An 18114-nucleotide genomic window follows, 5' to 3' on the forward strand; every position below is an offset into this window, starting at 1 on the left:
GTTAATTTATAGTTCAAGCACCGAAATTTGAAAATATATCATCCAATGACACCAACTTTCAACTCTAATTATAAAACATGATCTCCTAATTTCAACTCTAATTTGATTATGTAAAAACCGGTTTGTAATTTCTCCATAAAAACCGGTTCCAAACCTAAACCAAACGAAACCCAAATCGAAACTGATCATAAACCAGTTTTTACTTTCGTTGACCAAATCAAACCGGTTTCAACCCAACCAGGTTTTTGAGTTTTAAACTTATTTATGCACCTCTAAGTGTTGTTACCACTTCTTTCAACCATCTCCAAGTTCTTTAACCACATTTTAAATCTAGTGATAGTTAGGTCTGTAAACAAACTGAGAGTTCATGTAAGGCCCCGAACCCGGTAGCCCTACTTTAGCGTCAGATTTACTCATAAACACAGTTCTTACAAATCAGAGTTAATTAAAACTTTCGCGGAATATAAAACTTAACCGTTTATTACAAAACATTTAATTTTTTCCTTAAAACCAACTTAAAACATTACTTTTAAAAATCATTTCTTTCATCTTCATATGCCAGTCGTTCAGTCCATGCCCATGCCATCCTCATGCTAACTCTTCAGTCTGATCACCTGTGTGCATACTAAAAGTCAGCTACGCTGAGTGAGTTCTAGTTCATTAGACGCCATACAATACATACACATACATACATATCCGAAGATACATATCCATACTTAATCTGTTACCCTACTACCATACATACATACATATCTACAATCACTAACCTCAGTCTACCGAGAGTACGTTCATAGTCCGCCGTCTATACCTGTACTCAAGATCGTGAACACGTAAAGGTCCGCAGTCCTTACCTATGTTCACTAGTTATGGTACGTGCAAGGTCCGCAGTCCTTCCCTGTACCATCCTACATCCACAACACGTACAAGGTCCACAGTCCTTCCCTATGTTGCAACCTAATTCATAGCACGTACGAGGTCCACAGTCCTCCCCTATGCTACCACAATACAATTACAGCACGTATAAGGTCCGCAGTCATTTCCTGTGCTGATGCCTATCTACAATACGTATAAGGTCCGCAGTCTTTATCTACGTTGGCATCTATCTCCTATAACACGTATAAGGCCCACCGTCCCTATCTACGTTTACATCTATCGTCTACCTCACGTATAAGGCCCGCAGTCCTTAACTACGCCATCACCTGCCAAGTCTATGTCCAACATAAGTTAGAGGAATTCGCCATCCTAACTTACTATGTCGAACGTAGGACTCACATATAGAGATGGTCAAAAAAACCGGTCCGGGAACCGGTTTGCCGGTTTAAACCGGAAACCGGTTTTTAAAAAACCGGTTTGACCGGTTTACAAACCGCCGGTTCGTATTTCGGTTACAAGTTTTAGAGCCAAAACCGGTTAACAAACCGGTTAATGGAAAAACCGGTTTTTTTAAAAACCGGTTATTATGAAAAAAACCGGTTATTAACCGGTTATTTAAAAAAAAAAACCGGTTAACCGGTTATTAACCGGTTCTAACCGGTTTCTAAACCGGTCCTAACCGGTTAGACCGGTTAGGGTTTTGACATACAAAAACCGGTTATTAACCGGTCCGGTTATTAACCGAACCGGTTTTTTTTCGGGCCAAAAAAACCGGTCCGGTTAATAACCGAACCGGTTTTTTTAAAAAAACCGATTTGTGCACCTCTACTCACATACCATTAGTGTACCTGTACACACATACTTCACATATACAATAATTACATTATAGCATAAGAACACTCTAGGCGTTCTTTACATCATTCATTTAACAACCATACCCCTTGTCGATACGTGAAATATCCGAAGATCGTTCACGCCCCGACAAGTGTTCATTTGTAATGTTCATACATCTTCGATATATAATATTCGTACTTTTATTTTTAACCTGACAGTACGCGGAATATCCGAAGATCGTTCGCGCACCGACAAGCAATCATTCATATCCATCACATATATCACATATGGCATACACTTATCACTTAGGATAAATGTATTAACAACACATCGAGTATGCACACAGCCCCGAAAACATAACAAGGAATGGGGCTAGAAACTCACCTGAACTTGGTTACTTCTTCGGCTACTGATTATTCCTTCTCGAGCTGTGCGCGTCTAACTGTTTAATAATTGAATATCAAATACTACTCTAGCCATCCTCATTGCTACTTAATCAGTCTTACGCGTCTAAGCCGGTTTTACTTCATTGAATCATTACCGGTTAGTTAATCGTTACTCATTAACCTTTTAAAGGTATCTCTCATAATTTATCAAGGTCCAAGGGCTACTATGTAATTATCTCATTCCTTTCTAAGTACAAGGACCATTTCTGCCATTAGGTTAACCTTCTAGTTCGTTACAGTCCCTTAACGATTTGGATCTCATTCGTTACTTCCATCTCTAGCTAATTCGTTACTTAGTATGAATTGACCTTTCTAACGAATTGAACCCTATAACGAATGGGACCCTTGAGGAATGGCCCTTCTTTAGCGAATTGAACCCTTCTAGTTCGTTATCTTCCTTAACGAATGACTATAACGAATTAAAGGTAATTCATTATCCTCTTTAACGAACTGGCTATAACGAATCAAGGGTAATTCGTTACCCTTTTCCCTTAACGAATCAGAGGCGAATCATAGGCGAACTAGAGCTAGTTCACTGTGCCTCCTTATGCGAATCAACTAGCGAATCAACTAGCGAATCGACCAGCGAATCAACTAGCGAATCACTAGCGAATCACCCTCAGTTCGTTAAGTCCCCATAGCGAACTAGGGTTAGGTCAGGGAATGTCAGAATATTCCCTGACATTCCTTAACCTCGTACCACTATTCCGGCGCCGCCATTGCCGGAAAGCCGCCGGAAAAACGCGAACTCATCGGAAAAACGAGTTTTAACTTGTTTTTCACCGTTTTTCGCCCCGTTCGATCCAGGTCTGAGCTAGGGTGATCCCTAAGCTCATCGTAGGTTCGGTTTATACCCGATTCCACCCGGATCTTGTGATTTAAACGGTTTAACGGTGTCGGCTCGTCGTTTCGTGATCATAACTAACGGATTTAAGCTCATACAACAAAATACTATCATACCTTGGGTCGGGATCCGATTCTTCTTCTATATATCGGCTAGAGAGAGGCTAGAGAGAGAGAGAGAGAGCTTAAGTGTGTGTTTGAGAGGTGTAAGGGATATGTGTAAATGAATTAAATGGAGGATTAAGGGTATATAAGCCCATGATCTTTCCTTTATTCCTCCATAACCCAAGTCCATAACCCATATCCATTTACCCAACACTAGTCCGACCCATACTAGCTTCTACTCTATTAATTATTTCCCAACTAACCCGAGTAAACTTTCCCACTGATATTAATTAATTTAATTATAATATTCTTAGAAATTTCGGGATGTTACAGTTCATAAACCATTTAGCAAAAAGTTTGTTTGCTTAATAAACGAATAAACACGAACATATCATTATTCATGTTCATTTGGTTCGTTTGGTTCGTTTATCGGCCGATTATTATTATAACAATTTGATACAATGATTGTCCAAACAAGCAAACAAACAAACCAACCCTAGAAATGATATAATAACTTTGGCGGCAATTCGATTGTCTTAGCCTACAAGCTTCCTCATTTCCCTCTTTTCTTTCAAAACACAAACCCTAACCGTCGTCTTCTTCAATCTTCACCATAACAACAATAATAATAAATAATTATTATTATTACGATCATCAAACGTCGTCGTTTTCTTCAAATCAAGTAAGTCCTCAATCAATCAACCGATATTATTCACATAGATATGCCGGTTTTACGGTCTCGAAAACCCGGTTCATCAACATCATCATCATCATCGTCTCCTAACTCCGGCGGTGAAATCGAACCGGTTACACCGGCCAAGGAAGTTGAAACGAAACCGGTTCAGAGTTCCGAGAACTTAGGGTTAGTAGTTTGTACGGATTCAATGTCTGGTACGAATCAAGGCTTGAGAAGGAGTGCTAGACTGTCGTTGAATAGGAGTTTGTGTAATGCTGGTGAGAGTGTAGGTTGTAGTGGTAAGCGGAAGGCGGTGAAGCCGGAAATTGAGCGGAGTGTTAGGGTTAAGGTTTCGTTGGATTCGGATAATGGTAGTGGTAGTGGTGGTAAACAGTGTGGTGAGGAATTGGAATTGGAATCGGGAGCGGAGACGGTTAAGTGTGTGAGAGTGCGGTCGGGGCGGAAGGTTTTGAAACGGGAAGTTAACGAGTGTGAAAAGGAAACGGAAGAGGATGTTAATGGAGTTAGTGCGAGGAAGGTTGAGGAATCGGGAGTGGAGTCGGAAGAAGTTAACGACAGTGAAAAGGGAACGGATAAGGATGAGGCGTCGGTTAAGTGTTTAAGAGTGCGGTCAGGGAAGAAGGTTTTGAAACGAGAAGTTAACGAGAGTGGAAACGGAACGGAAGAGGATGTTGATATTGGAGTTAGTGCGAGGAAGGTAGAGGAATTGGGAGCGGAGTCGGAAGAGGTTAACGAGAGTGAAAAGGGAACGGATAAGGATGAGGTGTCGGTTAAGTGCTTAAGAGTGCGGTCGGGGAAGAAGGTTTTGAAACAAGGAATTAACGAAAGTGGAAACGGAACGGAAGAGGATAAGGATGCTAATGGAGTTAGTCAAGAAGGTGTACAGAGTGTGAAAAAGGATGAGGAATCGTGCTCGGAGTCGGTCAAAGGTTTAAGAACACGGTCGGGGAAGAAGGTTTTGAAGCAAGAAATTAATAAGAATGAAAAGGAAACAGAAGAAGATGTTATAAATGTGGTTGATAATTCCTGTGCGAAGGTTGTGAATGAGGTAGAAAAAGAATCTGGTAGTGTTAGGGTTCCGATGGAATTGGATAATGATACTGGTACTAAACAATGTGGTGAAGAAGATGTGCAGAGTGTGAAAAAGGTTGAGGAATCGTGCTCGGAGTCGGTTAAAGGTTTAAGATTGGGATCGAGGAAGAAGCTTTTGAAACCGGAAATTAATGGAGTTAGTGAAGTAGGTGTTATAATTAAGGATGTTGATGTTAATGGTACGATTGGACGGGATAGAAGGCGATTCAGCGTACAAGATAAGGGGAAAGGGAAAGTGGTTGAGGTTAGTTCATCATCAGAATCAGATTTTAGTGTTACTGATTATTTGATAAATGGTGAGCCTGAAGAAGACGGTTTAATGGGCACTGCAATGACTGATGCTGTGATCCCGGATGAAGTAACTATTAACAGAGTTGCGCTTGTCGATAAAATGGACCCGAAAGAAAGGTTTAAGAGTGTAGCCAAAGAGAATGCATCAAGGTTTGCACATTTCTCCATTCAAGAAGAAGATGTAGATGAAGATGAACTTGAACCACAACCGGAAGCAAATGGTGGCGTGGAGGATTGGCCCGGTCCCTTCTCAACCGCCATGAAAATTATTAAAGATCGAGAGTCAAACATGTCAACCGGACAGAAAAAGAAAAGCAAGTTTACTCCATTGATATGGGTTCCCAAGAAAAACGACCGTGCTCGGTTTATGAAGACGCCACCATCGTTAGAGGAGTTATGCGTGAACATAATGGCTGAAAATGTGGATGCAATAACATCACTTGAAAGCGTGCCTGATGCACTTAGACACAAGCTTACACAAGCACTTTGTGACTCGAGAAAGATGAATCACCATTTTCTTAACCTGCTTGCAAGCAAGTCTCCGACTGAGATACGTGTAAAAGATTGTTCATGGTTAAACGAGGACCAGTTTACAAAAACTTTTGAATCAATTGATGCTAGTAATCTCATTGTAAGATTCTCATTCATCATATTTTTTTGTGTATGTATTTTGTTGGCACATTTGTTTTGCTAAAAATAGGTATTTTAAATGTTTGTTTTAGGTACTGCAACTGGATCAGTGTGGGAGATGTTTACCAGACTATGTTTTATATGCTATCTTGAATAATTTACCTAATAAGCTGTCTGCTTTAACTAACATATCGATAAAAGGTGCATGTCGACTTTCAGATGCTGGGCTAAAAGCTCTTGTAACTTCTGCATCTGCATTAAGATCGATTAACCTCGGATGCTGTTCGTTGCTTACTTCTGATGCTATTATTATCTTAGCTGATAAGTTAGGGTCGGTTCTTAAGGAGTTGTACATTGATGAGTGTTTTGGTATCGATGCTAAGAGTATTCTTCCTGCACTGTTGAACCTACAACATTTGGAAGTACTGTCTATGTCTCGGTCCGAATCTGTTAATAATTCTTTCATCACACAGTTTGTGGCTGTCCAAGGTCATAAGATGAAGGAGCTCGTTTTGGCAGATTGCACGTGAGTTTATATATATATATGTGTGTGTGTGTGTGTGTGTGTGTGTGTGGTTTTTGTTTTTGTTTTTGGAACTTTGTTTCAGGATTTTTGTTTTAACTTATATTTATTAATCGTTTTTTAATTTGACCAGGAGGTTGACAGATAGAGCGATAAAAGTCATTGCAGAAAGTTGTCCCGGTTTATATGCAATAGATTTGACGAATGTGTGTAAGTTGACTGATGCGTCACTCGGCCATCTTGCTAATGGCTGTGAAACAATTCAAACAATGAAATTTTCTCGTAACACATTCAGGTTTGTTAATTGTTTAATCTTTTATGTTCTTAATCAGAATAAGTTGCTTATATCCATCTTTATGTTTTGATAATTACTTGAATGTGACAGTGATGAAGCCGTAGCTGCATATCTTGAAGCACGTGGAGGAACTTTAATAGAACTATCTCTAAACCATGTTGATAAGGTGCTTTCTTTTTGTTCATTGTACCGACCGTCATCTTAGAATATTATACTATACTATAATATAAAGGTTGTTATTTTCATATATTGTAATATTTGTTGGTTATTATCCAGGTTGCTCATCACACTGCTTTATCACTTGCCAAACATGCAATGAAATTGCAAAGTTTGGATTTATCTTGGTGTCGGGAGATGACGGATGAAGCCCTAGGATTGATTGTAGATAGCTGCTTATCACTGAAAATGGTGAAACTGTTCGGGTGCACTCAGATTACAAACGTGTTTACACATGGACACTCGAATGAGTATGTGAAGATTGTTGGTTTGCAAGAAAGCCAAATTTTGAAGAACGTTGTGGTTCCTGATCTGTTACCGTTAAGGTACTCATCGGTTTGAGTTGCAGGCAGCATATGGAATTTTGTATCAGGCATTGGAAATGGAAACATTTTTTGTTTGTTTGTTCCACTTGTAGGCTGGCCTGCTCTGTAACTTCACTTTTGTTTTTTAAAACATGGTTTCTCTATTTTGAATGATATCATGGATGTTATTTTGATTCTGGTTACATTTCTCTTGATCTCCTGACATGTTTAACAAATGTAAGATAAGCACGAATGCGCTTTTATCAACACAAGTTAAATATACGTTAATTTCGACAGATTAACTGACCATATAGATCTAGCTGATGACGATGATACGCTGTTAGGTTTGTGTGTTCTGTATTCATGCAACCCCTTTTTCATTTCAACCATCTTTTGAATTCGTGTTCGTCTTTCACATCTGGGACGAAACTATGCTCTCATCTTCACCAATGCATCCCAAAAAAGTCGTCTCGTATCAACCAAGCTCATCAGTAAGGCGGTTTCTTTGTCGCCAATAATGGATTAAACTTGGTGTGAATTCTCTTCATTTCTCTTATTACTAGTTTAATAATTTAGAATTCATTTCTCTTATTACTAGTTTAATAATTTTGGATCATAAACGTGTGGTTTCGTGGACTTCAATTATTAATATGTACGCATGTTATGGACACGGGACGGGAAATAAGCGATTCAAAGCATGTTAAATGACTATTTTATCCTTCCTGAGTTTAATTAGGTACACAAAAAATATACACATTTCATATGATATATTATGATTTGTAACAAAGTAAATACAGTTTATCGCGTGACAGTTGAGGGGTTGCTAACTCGACAACCTTAAATCCTATTTTATAGTACAATTCTTGTGCAGCTATGTTGTTTCTGTGTACATGCACACACACTTGTTCTGCGCCTGCAAACAAAAATAATGGTCAACCGCCAAATTTTCGGTCAAACATGTACTAAATACAAATCTTACCATCTGAAACAGCAGAATCGATGGCAAAATTTAACATGTTTCTTGCAATACCCTGTCGGCGTGCGGATTTGGCTACACATAAGTTTGCAATGTATCCGTATTGGATTTTAGGCTCTGTAGTGTGAAAAATAGGTGCTTTGACTTTCTCCTGTGAGTCAACAACAGTTTTTGTTAGGTAGTTCATCTTCAGTCGCAATACAGTTTCAAGATGGTTTTTTACTAATATACCCCTGGAAAGGTTTCTCCGTGTAAGAAGGGTCGGATGCTGACATCAAGTGTTCCGACTACACTCTTTAAGACGGTATGTCTTTCACTCGTGTGCTCTTTCTTAACCTAATGAATGTTTAGATATTTTTCATTATAGAATATTTTTAAAAAATATAAGCTGTGGGAATAATAAAATATTGGGCTAAAACTTATACCGTGACAATGCAGGTGCTTTTTGTCCAAGTTTTGTTTCGGAGTGGCGTTTTAGTGCGTTAAACTCCTGATCAATGGTAAAAAAGGAATTTTTAGAGTAAATAATCAAGGGTTAAAGTTATGCCATTATTATTATTATTATTATTATTATTATTATTATTATTTATCCTACCTGTTCTGTAAATTTCTTTTTGTAGCTCTCAGCAAATCTGTGTTTTTGACAAAAGTTTAGCATCAGTTGCATTTATTATTTGAGTATGTTACTTAAAATAATATGAGAATTTGGATGCTTAGTTATACCTATCATCTGTCCTGTTTTCCAAGTGTGTTTCTGCTCTTAACCATGCTGCAGTCTGACCCAAATTATCAGTTACCACTAAAACTTAAAGACTGCATTAAGAGACGGGTGCGCATGGGTCGGTTCGATTTTGGGCTAAAACTGAACCAAAAACCGAAATGTCGATTGTTGAGCTTTTAAAACTGTTCGGTTTCAGTTATTCAGTGTCTGGTTTAGGTTTGGTTCCGGTTTTTTGTTTTTGTTTTGCCATTTGGGCCAAAAAATAAGGCATTTGGGTCTATTATTTTTGTTAGTTAATAATTAATAATTATTATACATTTGTGGTAAAATATTTAGGTTAAACCGTATATTAATTTATTATAAATTACTTAGTTTAAAAAAAATCTATAAGTTCGGTTTCTTCGGTTTTAGTTATACGCAAAACCTAAACCGAATTGAAAGTTCGTTTTTTACAAAAACATAAAACCAAATCGTCAGTTTTTTTTTGGATAGTTATTTCGGTTAAGTTTTCACAGATCGTTTTTTTTTGTTTCATGCAAACCCCTATTAAGAGAATATTAATATTACCCAGAATTCTTCATCAAGAACGGCTTCGCGTGCAACAAACTGCCCAAAATCATGTTTCTTGATTTGAACAGATAGTTGATTATCCTGTTTCCGGTCAAACCGAAGATGGGTTTGACTTGTTATTTGTGGTGAGTTTTTATGAAGGTGTAGTGATAGTTCTTGTCTCTTTATATCAGGTGAATTCATTGTCCTGAAAAAGAAAACAATTGATTAGATTAATCATCGCGGAACCAAAACTGTTTAGTCGGAGGGTCATCGTAAAGTTATCTTTTTAACTTGAAAAAACTAAAAAGTTCTATATATAATAAATGGACATATTCCGGTAACCAAGGAGTCAATGGACCCTCTTGACCCTTCCCTGGTTCGGCGTACAAAAATATGTGATTGAAGAAACTTACATTGTGATTATCCATGGATTAAGATGTTTTCTTGGTGCATAGCAAGCATGAATCATGAAACCGGGTTCGATTCCGGTTGTCTTCATTAAATCTTGCACTTGTTTATCCAATTTCTATGTATTGGATTATAGAAGAACATAAATTTGTTGTTCTTTTGATGAAATGATCATTTAATTATGGTTTGTTAGGAAGATGGTTGGCTTAAAACACAAGACAAAACTATAAAGAAAGTGAATAATTGAATGTTGTCCAAAACATTAGACTTGTGTCCAAGAAAGAAACACTTGTTTATGCAATTGGCTGTTTAAAATAATAATAATTATGACATCAGCATGTGGATAGATGAGGTGGTTATGGAAGTTGAAATAGAAGATAAATATTGTTATGTTTTGGTGGTGTTGAATGAGTGACCAGTAATTTGATTTGGAATGGATAGATAGCATTGTTGTGGATTGATTTTAGCCACCAACTTTTATTTTAGTATCTTACCTTATTCCTCTATATATATGACTGAAGAAACACTAACCGGACCCCGGGCAGATTACTGGTAACCTGGGGGTTAGATAGATGTTTCCCACGAGGGGTTAGACCCTTGGAAGATGGTTCTTCTGATAACCTGCAAAACAGACACCGTGAGCTCGTCACTGAGAAGGGGGGGGGGGGTTCCTCCTTGTGACCACCCTCCGGCGTGAGAATCAGACTAGATTGCTCTTTAAATATAAAAGTATATTAAGAGATTGCTAGAGCAGATATCAGGTATATTATGATGATAATATGATAATGTAATGTTATTGGATAATACCAGATAAGATCAGATGGTCATACCATTTGGGGTATTTATAGCCGAAGGTAGGTTTCCAAGGAGGTATGGCCGGCTGCAACAGTGTTCCTGTTCACCAACAGTAGCCTACGCACGTGCCCTGCTGGTAGTTGGTGGGTAGGCAGTGGCTGATAGTGACCAGGCCTGCTGCACACTATTCCCTTTCCACCAACTGCCGGCTACGCACGTGGCATGACAGTAGTTGGTGAGTAGGCAGCGGCTAATAGTGATACAGTACAGGAGCATGCTGCTCGCCATACTGTATCAGTGAGCTGTCGTATCTCTGATCAGATCTTTCGCCCATACCTCGTCAGGTATAGTAAAAGATCCTTCAGTATACGGACTGGCTTGGCGGGAGTATTCCCCCTCCCGCCTCTGTGCGGGATTGCTCCCGGCTTGGCTCATTCCTTCAGGTGACACTGAAGGATCGAGAGCTAAGTGCCTTGTGCGTGTAGCCATGCTGCGCGGGTGGCCTTCCCTAATGGCTTGTATCCGAGGCTGCGGGAACAGGCGGAGTCCTTCACCATTGGGAGGCATTTCCTGCGGGACCAGCTTGCGTACTGCGCGTAAGGACGTCACGTCTCTGAGCATGGTTGGTCCTGCGGGTGCAGTTGGTCTCTGCGCAGACGTCCCTGTTTAAGGTGAGTCTTGCGGGTCCAACTGGGCTCTGCTGGGACCTACCTCTTCAAGTCCCCCCAGTCCAATGTTCTTCTCATGCGTGTTTAATAAAGTGAGGTGAACTTTTGGACTTAAGCAAAGGGTTTTGAAAAGGGTTTTGTAAGGTTTTCCATGGGGATTCTTTCCGCGGAAGTCCTTGTCACTTGCGGAAATGCCCGAGTTTCCTGCTTGATCTTTGGGTATGATGCGGGTAGGTCTGTAACTTCCTCGCAAGTCAGGAGCATTGAGTTCCAGTTGTATGGATTTTCCATGAGGTTTTGGTAGGTATGAACATAGTGATCAATTATGTTTAGACCACCAATTCCGTCCTGGAGCTTCAAACAACGTAGTTCTCGACGTTCCTGTTATGCGGGGATGTTATTTCCGTTTCCGCAAGCATTGCCCAGAAGATCCTTCTTGGTTTCAATTCTCAGCGGAGCGCTAGGTATGTGAAGGGTTTTGCCTTAACACTGTACCTGCGCTCGTCTTACGGTTACTTTACTTCCAAGGTATTCCTGGCGTCAATTCCCTGCGGGTGCTAGGTATGTGAAGGGTTTTGCCTTAACATTGTACCCGCAGCCGTCTTATAGTTAATTGCCGAGGTACTTGGCTTCAATTCCCTGCGGGTGCTAGGTATGTGAAGGGTTTTGCCTTAACACTGTACCCGCATCCGTCTTACGGTTACTTGTTCAAGGTTTACTTGGCTTCAATTCCCTGCGGGTGCTAGGTATGTGAAGGGTTTTGCCTTAACACTGTACCCGCATCCGTCTTATGGTTACTTGTTCAAGGTTTACTTGGCTTCAATTCCCTGCGGGTGCTAGGTATGTGAAGGGTTTTGCCTTAACATTGTACCCGCATCCGTCTTATGGTTACTTGTTTGCCAAGGGGTAAGGGGTTTTTTCCCGCTTATTTTTTAATATTTTCGAATTTTGAATTTTGAAATTCGAAGAGTTGGTAAGGATAAGAATAATCCAAACATCTGAAACGTCGTGCGACAGTTTCTTCTGACTGTGTCAGGACGTGCAGGAAGTTATGGTGACGTGACAGAACATGGTCATTCCAGTCGCTTTTTCAGGCGCGTGGGCGTGATTTTTCGGGCGCGTGGCCGCGAAATTACTGGCACACGTCCTTTCAACAGCTGTTGCCAGCCTGCTTTTTGCCACGTGTCATAGTTTCATTGCACCTTTGATTTCTCTCTCCTCCGCATTAAATTCACCGCATTAATTGCGATTACTATATAAAGGGGGAGAAGGTTATTTGCAATTCACACTTTCACCTTTCTTCTTCTTCTTCTTAGTGATTTCCGGCAAATACTCCCCTTTTTCAGGCAAGCATTTTCCCGAAATCACTTCTCTTTCTGCAAAAAATGTCTTCTCATGATGCCGACGATCAGAAGACTGCTGGTGAGTGCCAGTGTTCTCTTCCTGTCGATCTGTACCAGTATATCGTCAGGAAGTTCATGCTCGAGTCTCTCGAGCCTGAGTTTCCTGAACCCCACCATACTGTGTACGATGCCCCCAGTGGCAAGATCGGGGTTTATGCTGCATTCTTTGTCTACGGGAACCTTAGGTTCCCGTTGACAAAGTTTGTGTACCGTGTCCTTGAGAGGCACGGCGTTCATTTGACCGAGCTGCACCCCATGGCGATCGCCAAGATTCGTCATTTTGAGTGGGTGTGCCGGATTCTGGGCATCGAGCCCCATGTGGACCGCCTGATGACCTTCTACACTTGGAGGTGCATCCAGGGGTGGTACAGTCTTACAACCCGGATTAAGGGTTTAAAGATTTGTACCACCGAGCGGAGTCTTCGCTCGTGGAGAAGAGAGTTCTTCTTCATATCCGCTCGCGCCATTCCCATTGCTATGAAGTTCAAGAACGGCCAGGCACTTCAGAGCCTTCACGCCCCCAACTACGAGGAGGCGGAATGGTTCTCGAAGATATCCCGGGTCCAATCCCCGGTTTTCCGTTTTCCGGAGTCAGCGATGGTAATGCTGGGGATGAGCCGGCTTGGCGCCATCCGTGCATAAAGCTAGAACTACAATTTTCTCCAGTTTTTTCAAAACTTTCTACAAAAGATGGTTAGAGAAATTCCGGTAACCACAACCCCAGCTATTGGGGGGAATACCGGCAATACAGTTTTTACAAACACTACTCCGGCTACCGAAGCCGGAGCAAGTGAAGTAAATTTTACGAACACTACCCCACTTACTAAAGCAGGGGCAAGTGCAGTAAATGACCGCCTACTGGGATCCACCGATACCCAGTTTGAGAAACGAAGACTCCCCCGCCAGACTCTCGATGAAGTCAAGGCATGGGCGGAGGCACGACAAAAGGAATTCCAGGCTGAGTTGGACGAACGCTTGCGTTCCGTTCAACAGGCCGACGAATTCGAATACTGGGAGGATGACTCGGAGGAATCCGACTCCGACGCGAACCCTCGCCATAGGGCAAAAGGGAAGCGTAAGGAAATGGAACCCCAACCGAAAAGGCATTTTGGACAAGCCTACAAACCAAAAAGCACAGGTGGAAGTCCACGAGACTTCTCCAAAACGTTCAGACCAAACGTTGCAAATGCAGGAACGTCCAAATTTGCAAGGGACATTGCTGAAGCAATTGCCCCGAAGAGTGCCAAACAAATGCCTAACATAGGCACATATGACGGCCTATCTGATCCAGACGATCATTTGAACAGGTTCATAGCGGGGGCAACCGTTAGCAATTGGACGGAACCCACGTGGTGTTACATGTTCCAAATGACGCTGGTGGGGGCTGCTAGAGCTTGGTTTGATCGCCTACCGGTCAACCACATCTACGACTGGGCAGACTTCCAGCAGAAGTTTAGCCAACACTTCAGCCAGCAACGGAAGTATACCGAGGAACAATGGACAATCCTCAAATGCATACGAGAAGAAGATGAATCTCTGCCAAACTTCATCACTCGCTTCAACTCAAAGAAGCTAAGTTTGGGCAATATCAGCGAAGATCTTGTTCGCGCTGCCTTCATCCAGGGCGCGCATGACCCAGAGCTCATCCGCACCCTAACGGGTAAAGATGGCATGCCATCCACATGGGATGCCATCATGACAGCAGCAAAACGCTATGCGGAAACGGAGAAGCAACTGGGTAGAGATCTCCCACAGAGCACAAACCTCTACACCCAGAGGACGAGGGAAGACAACGTCCTCACCGCCCGACTAAATAAAAAACGAAAGCTAGGCATTTGGCAGTCAAGGGTAAACTTTGACACCTCATCCGGCTTACAACATCGGTTGGGCGGAAGGGATAATGTACAGTCGCACCGGAACTCCAGATGGACGCCACTCACCAAAAGCGTCACTGAGATATTCGCCACTGAAGAGCTCCCATGGCCAAAGCCTCCAATAATTCGACATCGTCACGATGCTGATCGAAGCAAATACTGTGACTTTCACAAGACAAAAGGCCATAACACTGAAGAATGCATAGACGTAAAAGACATGGTCGAAGCATTTGTCAGAGATGGGACGCTCGCGCACCTCGTGGCGCAATAAAGGCTGAGCAGGCGGGTGCGTATAGAACCCCAGCTGGGGAAAACACGAATCAATTCCAGTTTCAAAATCGAGACTACATGCTGCGTAAAGAACGAGATCCCGAACAAGGTGCGTATCGGCTCGATGGCGCTCCCATCCCAACAACACGGAAGGGAGCTCATTTACACAGTTTGCATGTAAATCAATTCCAATCTGTAAAGAAAAGGCCAAAGAGCCACTTCTAATGGAAATGATTCTCTTTAAGAACATCGAAGCTGATGATTTTACATTTACACTTTTCTGAACTAATATGCCGGTTTTCACCGCATAATTACGTCAAGTCATTGCATGGGAAGGCGGTCTTACCCGCACGAACCCAATAATGTGGAAAACCTTCACGCAGGTCAGTTGAAGGGGAAAAAAGTTCAGCACCCAAAAATGAAAGTGCCGGTTTATCCGCATGAATCATTAAAGGAAACTGAATAAAAACCTATCAACAACCGCGCGTCGAACGGTTAAACTATGCAACACTGGTGACGGCATTCACATTACGTGAAGTCGTTGCGTGGGAAGGCGGTTCTACCCGCACGAACCCAATAACGTTGCAAACCTTCACGCGTGTCAGTTGAAGGGAAGTTCAATTATCCCATTAAATGAAAGTGCCGGTTTATCCGCACGAATCATTAAAGGAAAGCACTAACCTATTGACAATTGCGCGTCAAACGGTTCAAAACAAAAATCCTAAAAAGGATGAGGAAAACCTACACGCAGGTCAGATAAGGGTAAAGTTTTGCCATCCTACTAAGTGCAAGTGACGGTTCTACCCGCACAATCACGAAAGAGGAAGCAAAACTTACCTATTATCAACCACGTTCAAAGGTTAACTTATCCTCAAAAGGTGAGGAAAACCTACACGCAGGTCAGATAAGGGTAAAGTTTTGCCATCCTACTAAGTGCAAGTGACGGTTCTACCCGCACAATCACGAAAGAGGAAGCAAAACTTACCTATTATCAACCACGTTCAAAGGTTAACTTATCCTCAAAAGGTGAGGAAAACCTACACGCAGGTCAGATAAGGGTAAAGTTTTGCCATCCTACTAAGTGCAAGTGACGGTTCTACCCGCACAATCACGAGAGAGGAAGCGAAAACTTTAGTCCATTATCAACCACGTTCAAAGGTTTAACTTAATGCCTTAGAAATTTCGAAAAAGAAAAACCTACACGCAGGTCAGATAGAGGTTAAAGATTAGCCATCCTACCAAGTGCAAGTGATGGTTTTACCCGCACAATCATGAAGGAGGAGGCGAAACTTTAACCCATCATCAACCACGTTCAAAGGTTCTTATTCTAAACACTTGGAAAATTGCTAATTCAAACTAAGTATGCAAGTCATAAGTTTATAAAGCAAGGAACCCAAGGAAGGAAATAACAATCTTATACGCAAAAAGATTAGTATCACAATCTATTACAAGAATGGCTGGGTAACTACCCGCCTAAAAGAAAAAACTATACAAGTCTAAGCAGGGATCTTCAAGATCAAGCTTCAGGGCCGCTTCCACTTGGACCCGCTCCGTCAGAAGAACGGGGTGGTTCGAGGAACGCTTTGAGGACAGCTAACCCATCATCAGCAGCAGCTACTTCGTCCACCTTCTCCACCACTGGATGCGGGAAGGCGGCGTATTGGTTCAATGCTTGGTCATAAATGGTTTCGGTATCCACATCGAACAAAGGGAAGTTGGAAGGCGGGACGCCTTTCTCAACAAACCCTAGACCAAGCATGAAGCCGGCCTTTTCCCCATCCTCATGAGAAGCGTTGAGGGCTGCGGTCATTGCATCATCGTAAGAGGTCTCCGAAAAGACCCGACGCACAACCTACAGAAAAAAAAAAAAATACAAGTATTAGAACCTTTTCTTACAAAAGAAAGCGTGAAGACAGTTAAAAGTACCTGAGGCAACGCTTCTCGAAGTAGCCATTGGAGGGTAGCTTGCACTTCATCACGGGCGCGTTCGGCTTCGCTTCGGTTCAGATTGGCAAGTAATACTTCCTTTGCGGCAGCCTCTTCGACGCCCTTAAGCTTCCGCTCGGTTTGGTCAAGCACCCCCCTCTGGTCAAGAATCTCCTGCAGCTTCTTGGCATCTTCCATTGCCAAGGCGTCATGAGCATGCTGAAGAGCCTTTAATTTGCATTTAAGCTGCTCATTCTCTTCGCGAAGAGGCTCAGCAACAGCTTCAGCCTTGGCAGCCCTCTCGGTTGCGTTTCGCGCAGTCTCCTTAGCTAGCCGAAGATGTTCATTAACAGCTTGGGCAGCCTTAGAGCGGGCCTCGAGTCGCGCCTGAACTTCAACCTCGAGGGCCTTGAAGGCCTTCTCTTTGTTGGCAGCAGCCGCGGCCAACAGTTGGTTCTCCTCCCGCAGAGCCCGCGTTTCAGATATTTGCTTGGCGTGAGCTGCTTTTAACTTGTCGTTTTCACGACAAAGCAGCTCGACGCGGGGCTGCATCCGGGCCTGGAGAACCCGAAGCTCATTGGTTAGCCTACCCTCCTGGTAGCTAGCCATGGCTTCCCCCAACGCACCATGAGGAGCAGCGTGGCGAGCCCAGTCCACGCACTCCCCAGGGGTGCGAAGGGTTGTTCCTCGGCGGATGTTCCATCGTGGAACATACACTTCATTGGAATCCGACACTGCAAAAGAAACAAAGACAGTAAGGAAAAGATGATAAAAAAAATACAAGGAAAAAGAAGAACCCTACGCACCTGTAGGGTCAATGGCAGGCCGATATCCGCCAAACCCATCACCTGAACCTAAAGGAAATCCATCCAACAGGTCAGGCAGATGGGAAGGTGGCAAAGATCGGCGGGAAGCCCTGCGCGTACCTGATGGTCCGGCTGTCGGTACCGATGGCGCGGGCATGGTGGCAGCCGCCGTGGTCGCCGTTGTCGCCGCCGCAGTCGCCGCCTCCTTAGCAGCAGCAGTAACCGCCGGCTCCGTGAAGGATGCTGCAAAAATCGCACTCACGGCCGGTGGTGACGTCATCTCGGCCGGAACAGTTGGCTCGAAGGAACGAACTGGACCAGCGGATGCAGGCGTAGGCGCCTGGGTCGACGCCTCAGGAAGGCTGACCGAGCCTACCGTCATTGGCGGGGAGATACTCCCCTGCGGTTCACCCCGGAATGCGTCAACATCCACGCCTGCATAAAGAAGAAAGTGTTAGATAAAATTATAGTGACATCTACGAAGGCATTTTGATTATACTTACGGGTTCTCTTGACCTTGAACGTACGGACGGGCGGGGAGGAACCCGATGGAGCCGGCCTCTTG

At 42.8% G+C, this 18114-nt stretch overlaps 1 protein-coding gene and 1 pseudogene across 2 annotated transcripts; one reads left to right on the forward strand and one right to left on the reverse strand.

The window, feature by feature from the left end:
• Window positions 1–3601: 3601 nt before the first annotated feature.
• On the forward strand, window positions 3602–7823 carry LOC143594247 (uncharacterized). Its single transcript, XM_077073602.1, has 6 exons — window positions 3602–5812; window positions 5904–6337; window positions 6468–6629; window positions 6720–6795; window positions 6906–7422; window positions 7749–7823. The coding sequence occupies exons 1-5, from the start codon at window positions 3824–3826 to the stop codon at window positions 7185–7187; spliced, it is 2943 nt and encodes a 980-aa protein (XP_076929717.1). The 5' UTR covers window positions 3602–3823; the 3' UTR covers window positions 7188–7422; window positions 7749–7823.
• A 97-nt stretch (window positions 7824–7920) lies between these two features.
• On the reverse strand, window positions 7921–10102 carry LOC143594244 (GCN5-related N-acetyltransferase 6, chloroplastic-like; annotated as a pseudogene). Its single transcript, XR_013146296.1, has 8 exons — window positions 9813–10102; window positions 9415–9604; window positions 8850–8902; window positions 8722–8758; window positions 8552–8616; window positions 8358–8462; window positions 8130–8277; window positions 7921–8063 (listed from the first exon to the last, which is right to left on the reverse strand). The product of XR_013146296.1 is annotated as a GCN5-related N-acetyltransferase 6, chloroplastic-like (transcript).
• Window positions 10103–18114: the final 8012 nt, after the last annotated feature.

The sequence above is a fragment of the Bidens hawaiensis genome, unplaced genomic scaffold (genome assembly GCF_021521415.1).
Source record: "Bidens hawaiensis isolate Kalapana, Puna unplaced genomic scaffold, B.hawaiensis_p1.1 tig00043404_1, whole genome shotgun sequence".
NCBI classification, from domain to species: Eukaryota; Viridiplantae; Streptophyta; class Magnoliopsida; order Asterales; family Asteraceae; genus Bidens; species Bidens hawaiensis.

Excerpts from the sequence above, each read along its gene's own strand:
- LOC143594247 (XM_077073602.1), top strand. The coding sequence starts at position 3,824 with ATGCCGGTTTTACGGTCTCGAAAACCCGGTTCATCAACATCATCATCA. Across the intron at positions 6,338-6,467 it reads CTCGTTTTGGCAGATTGCAC|GAGGTTGACAGATAGAGCGA; the intron begins GTGAGTTTATAT and ends TAATTTGACCAG. Across the intron at positions 6,796-6,905 it reads CTCTAAACCATGTTGATAAG|GTTGCTCATCACACTGCTTT; the intron begins GTGCTTTCTTTT and ends GTTATTATCCAG.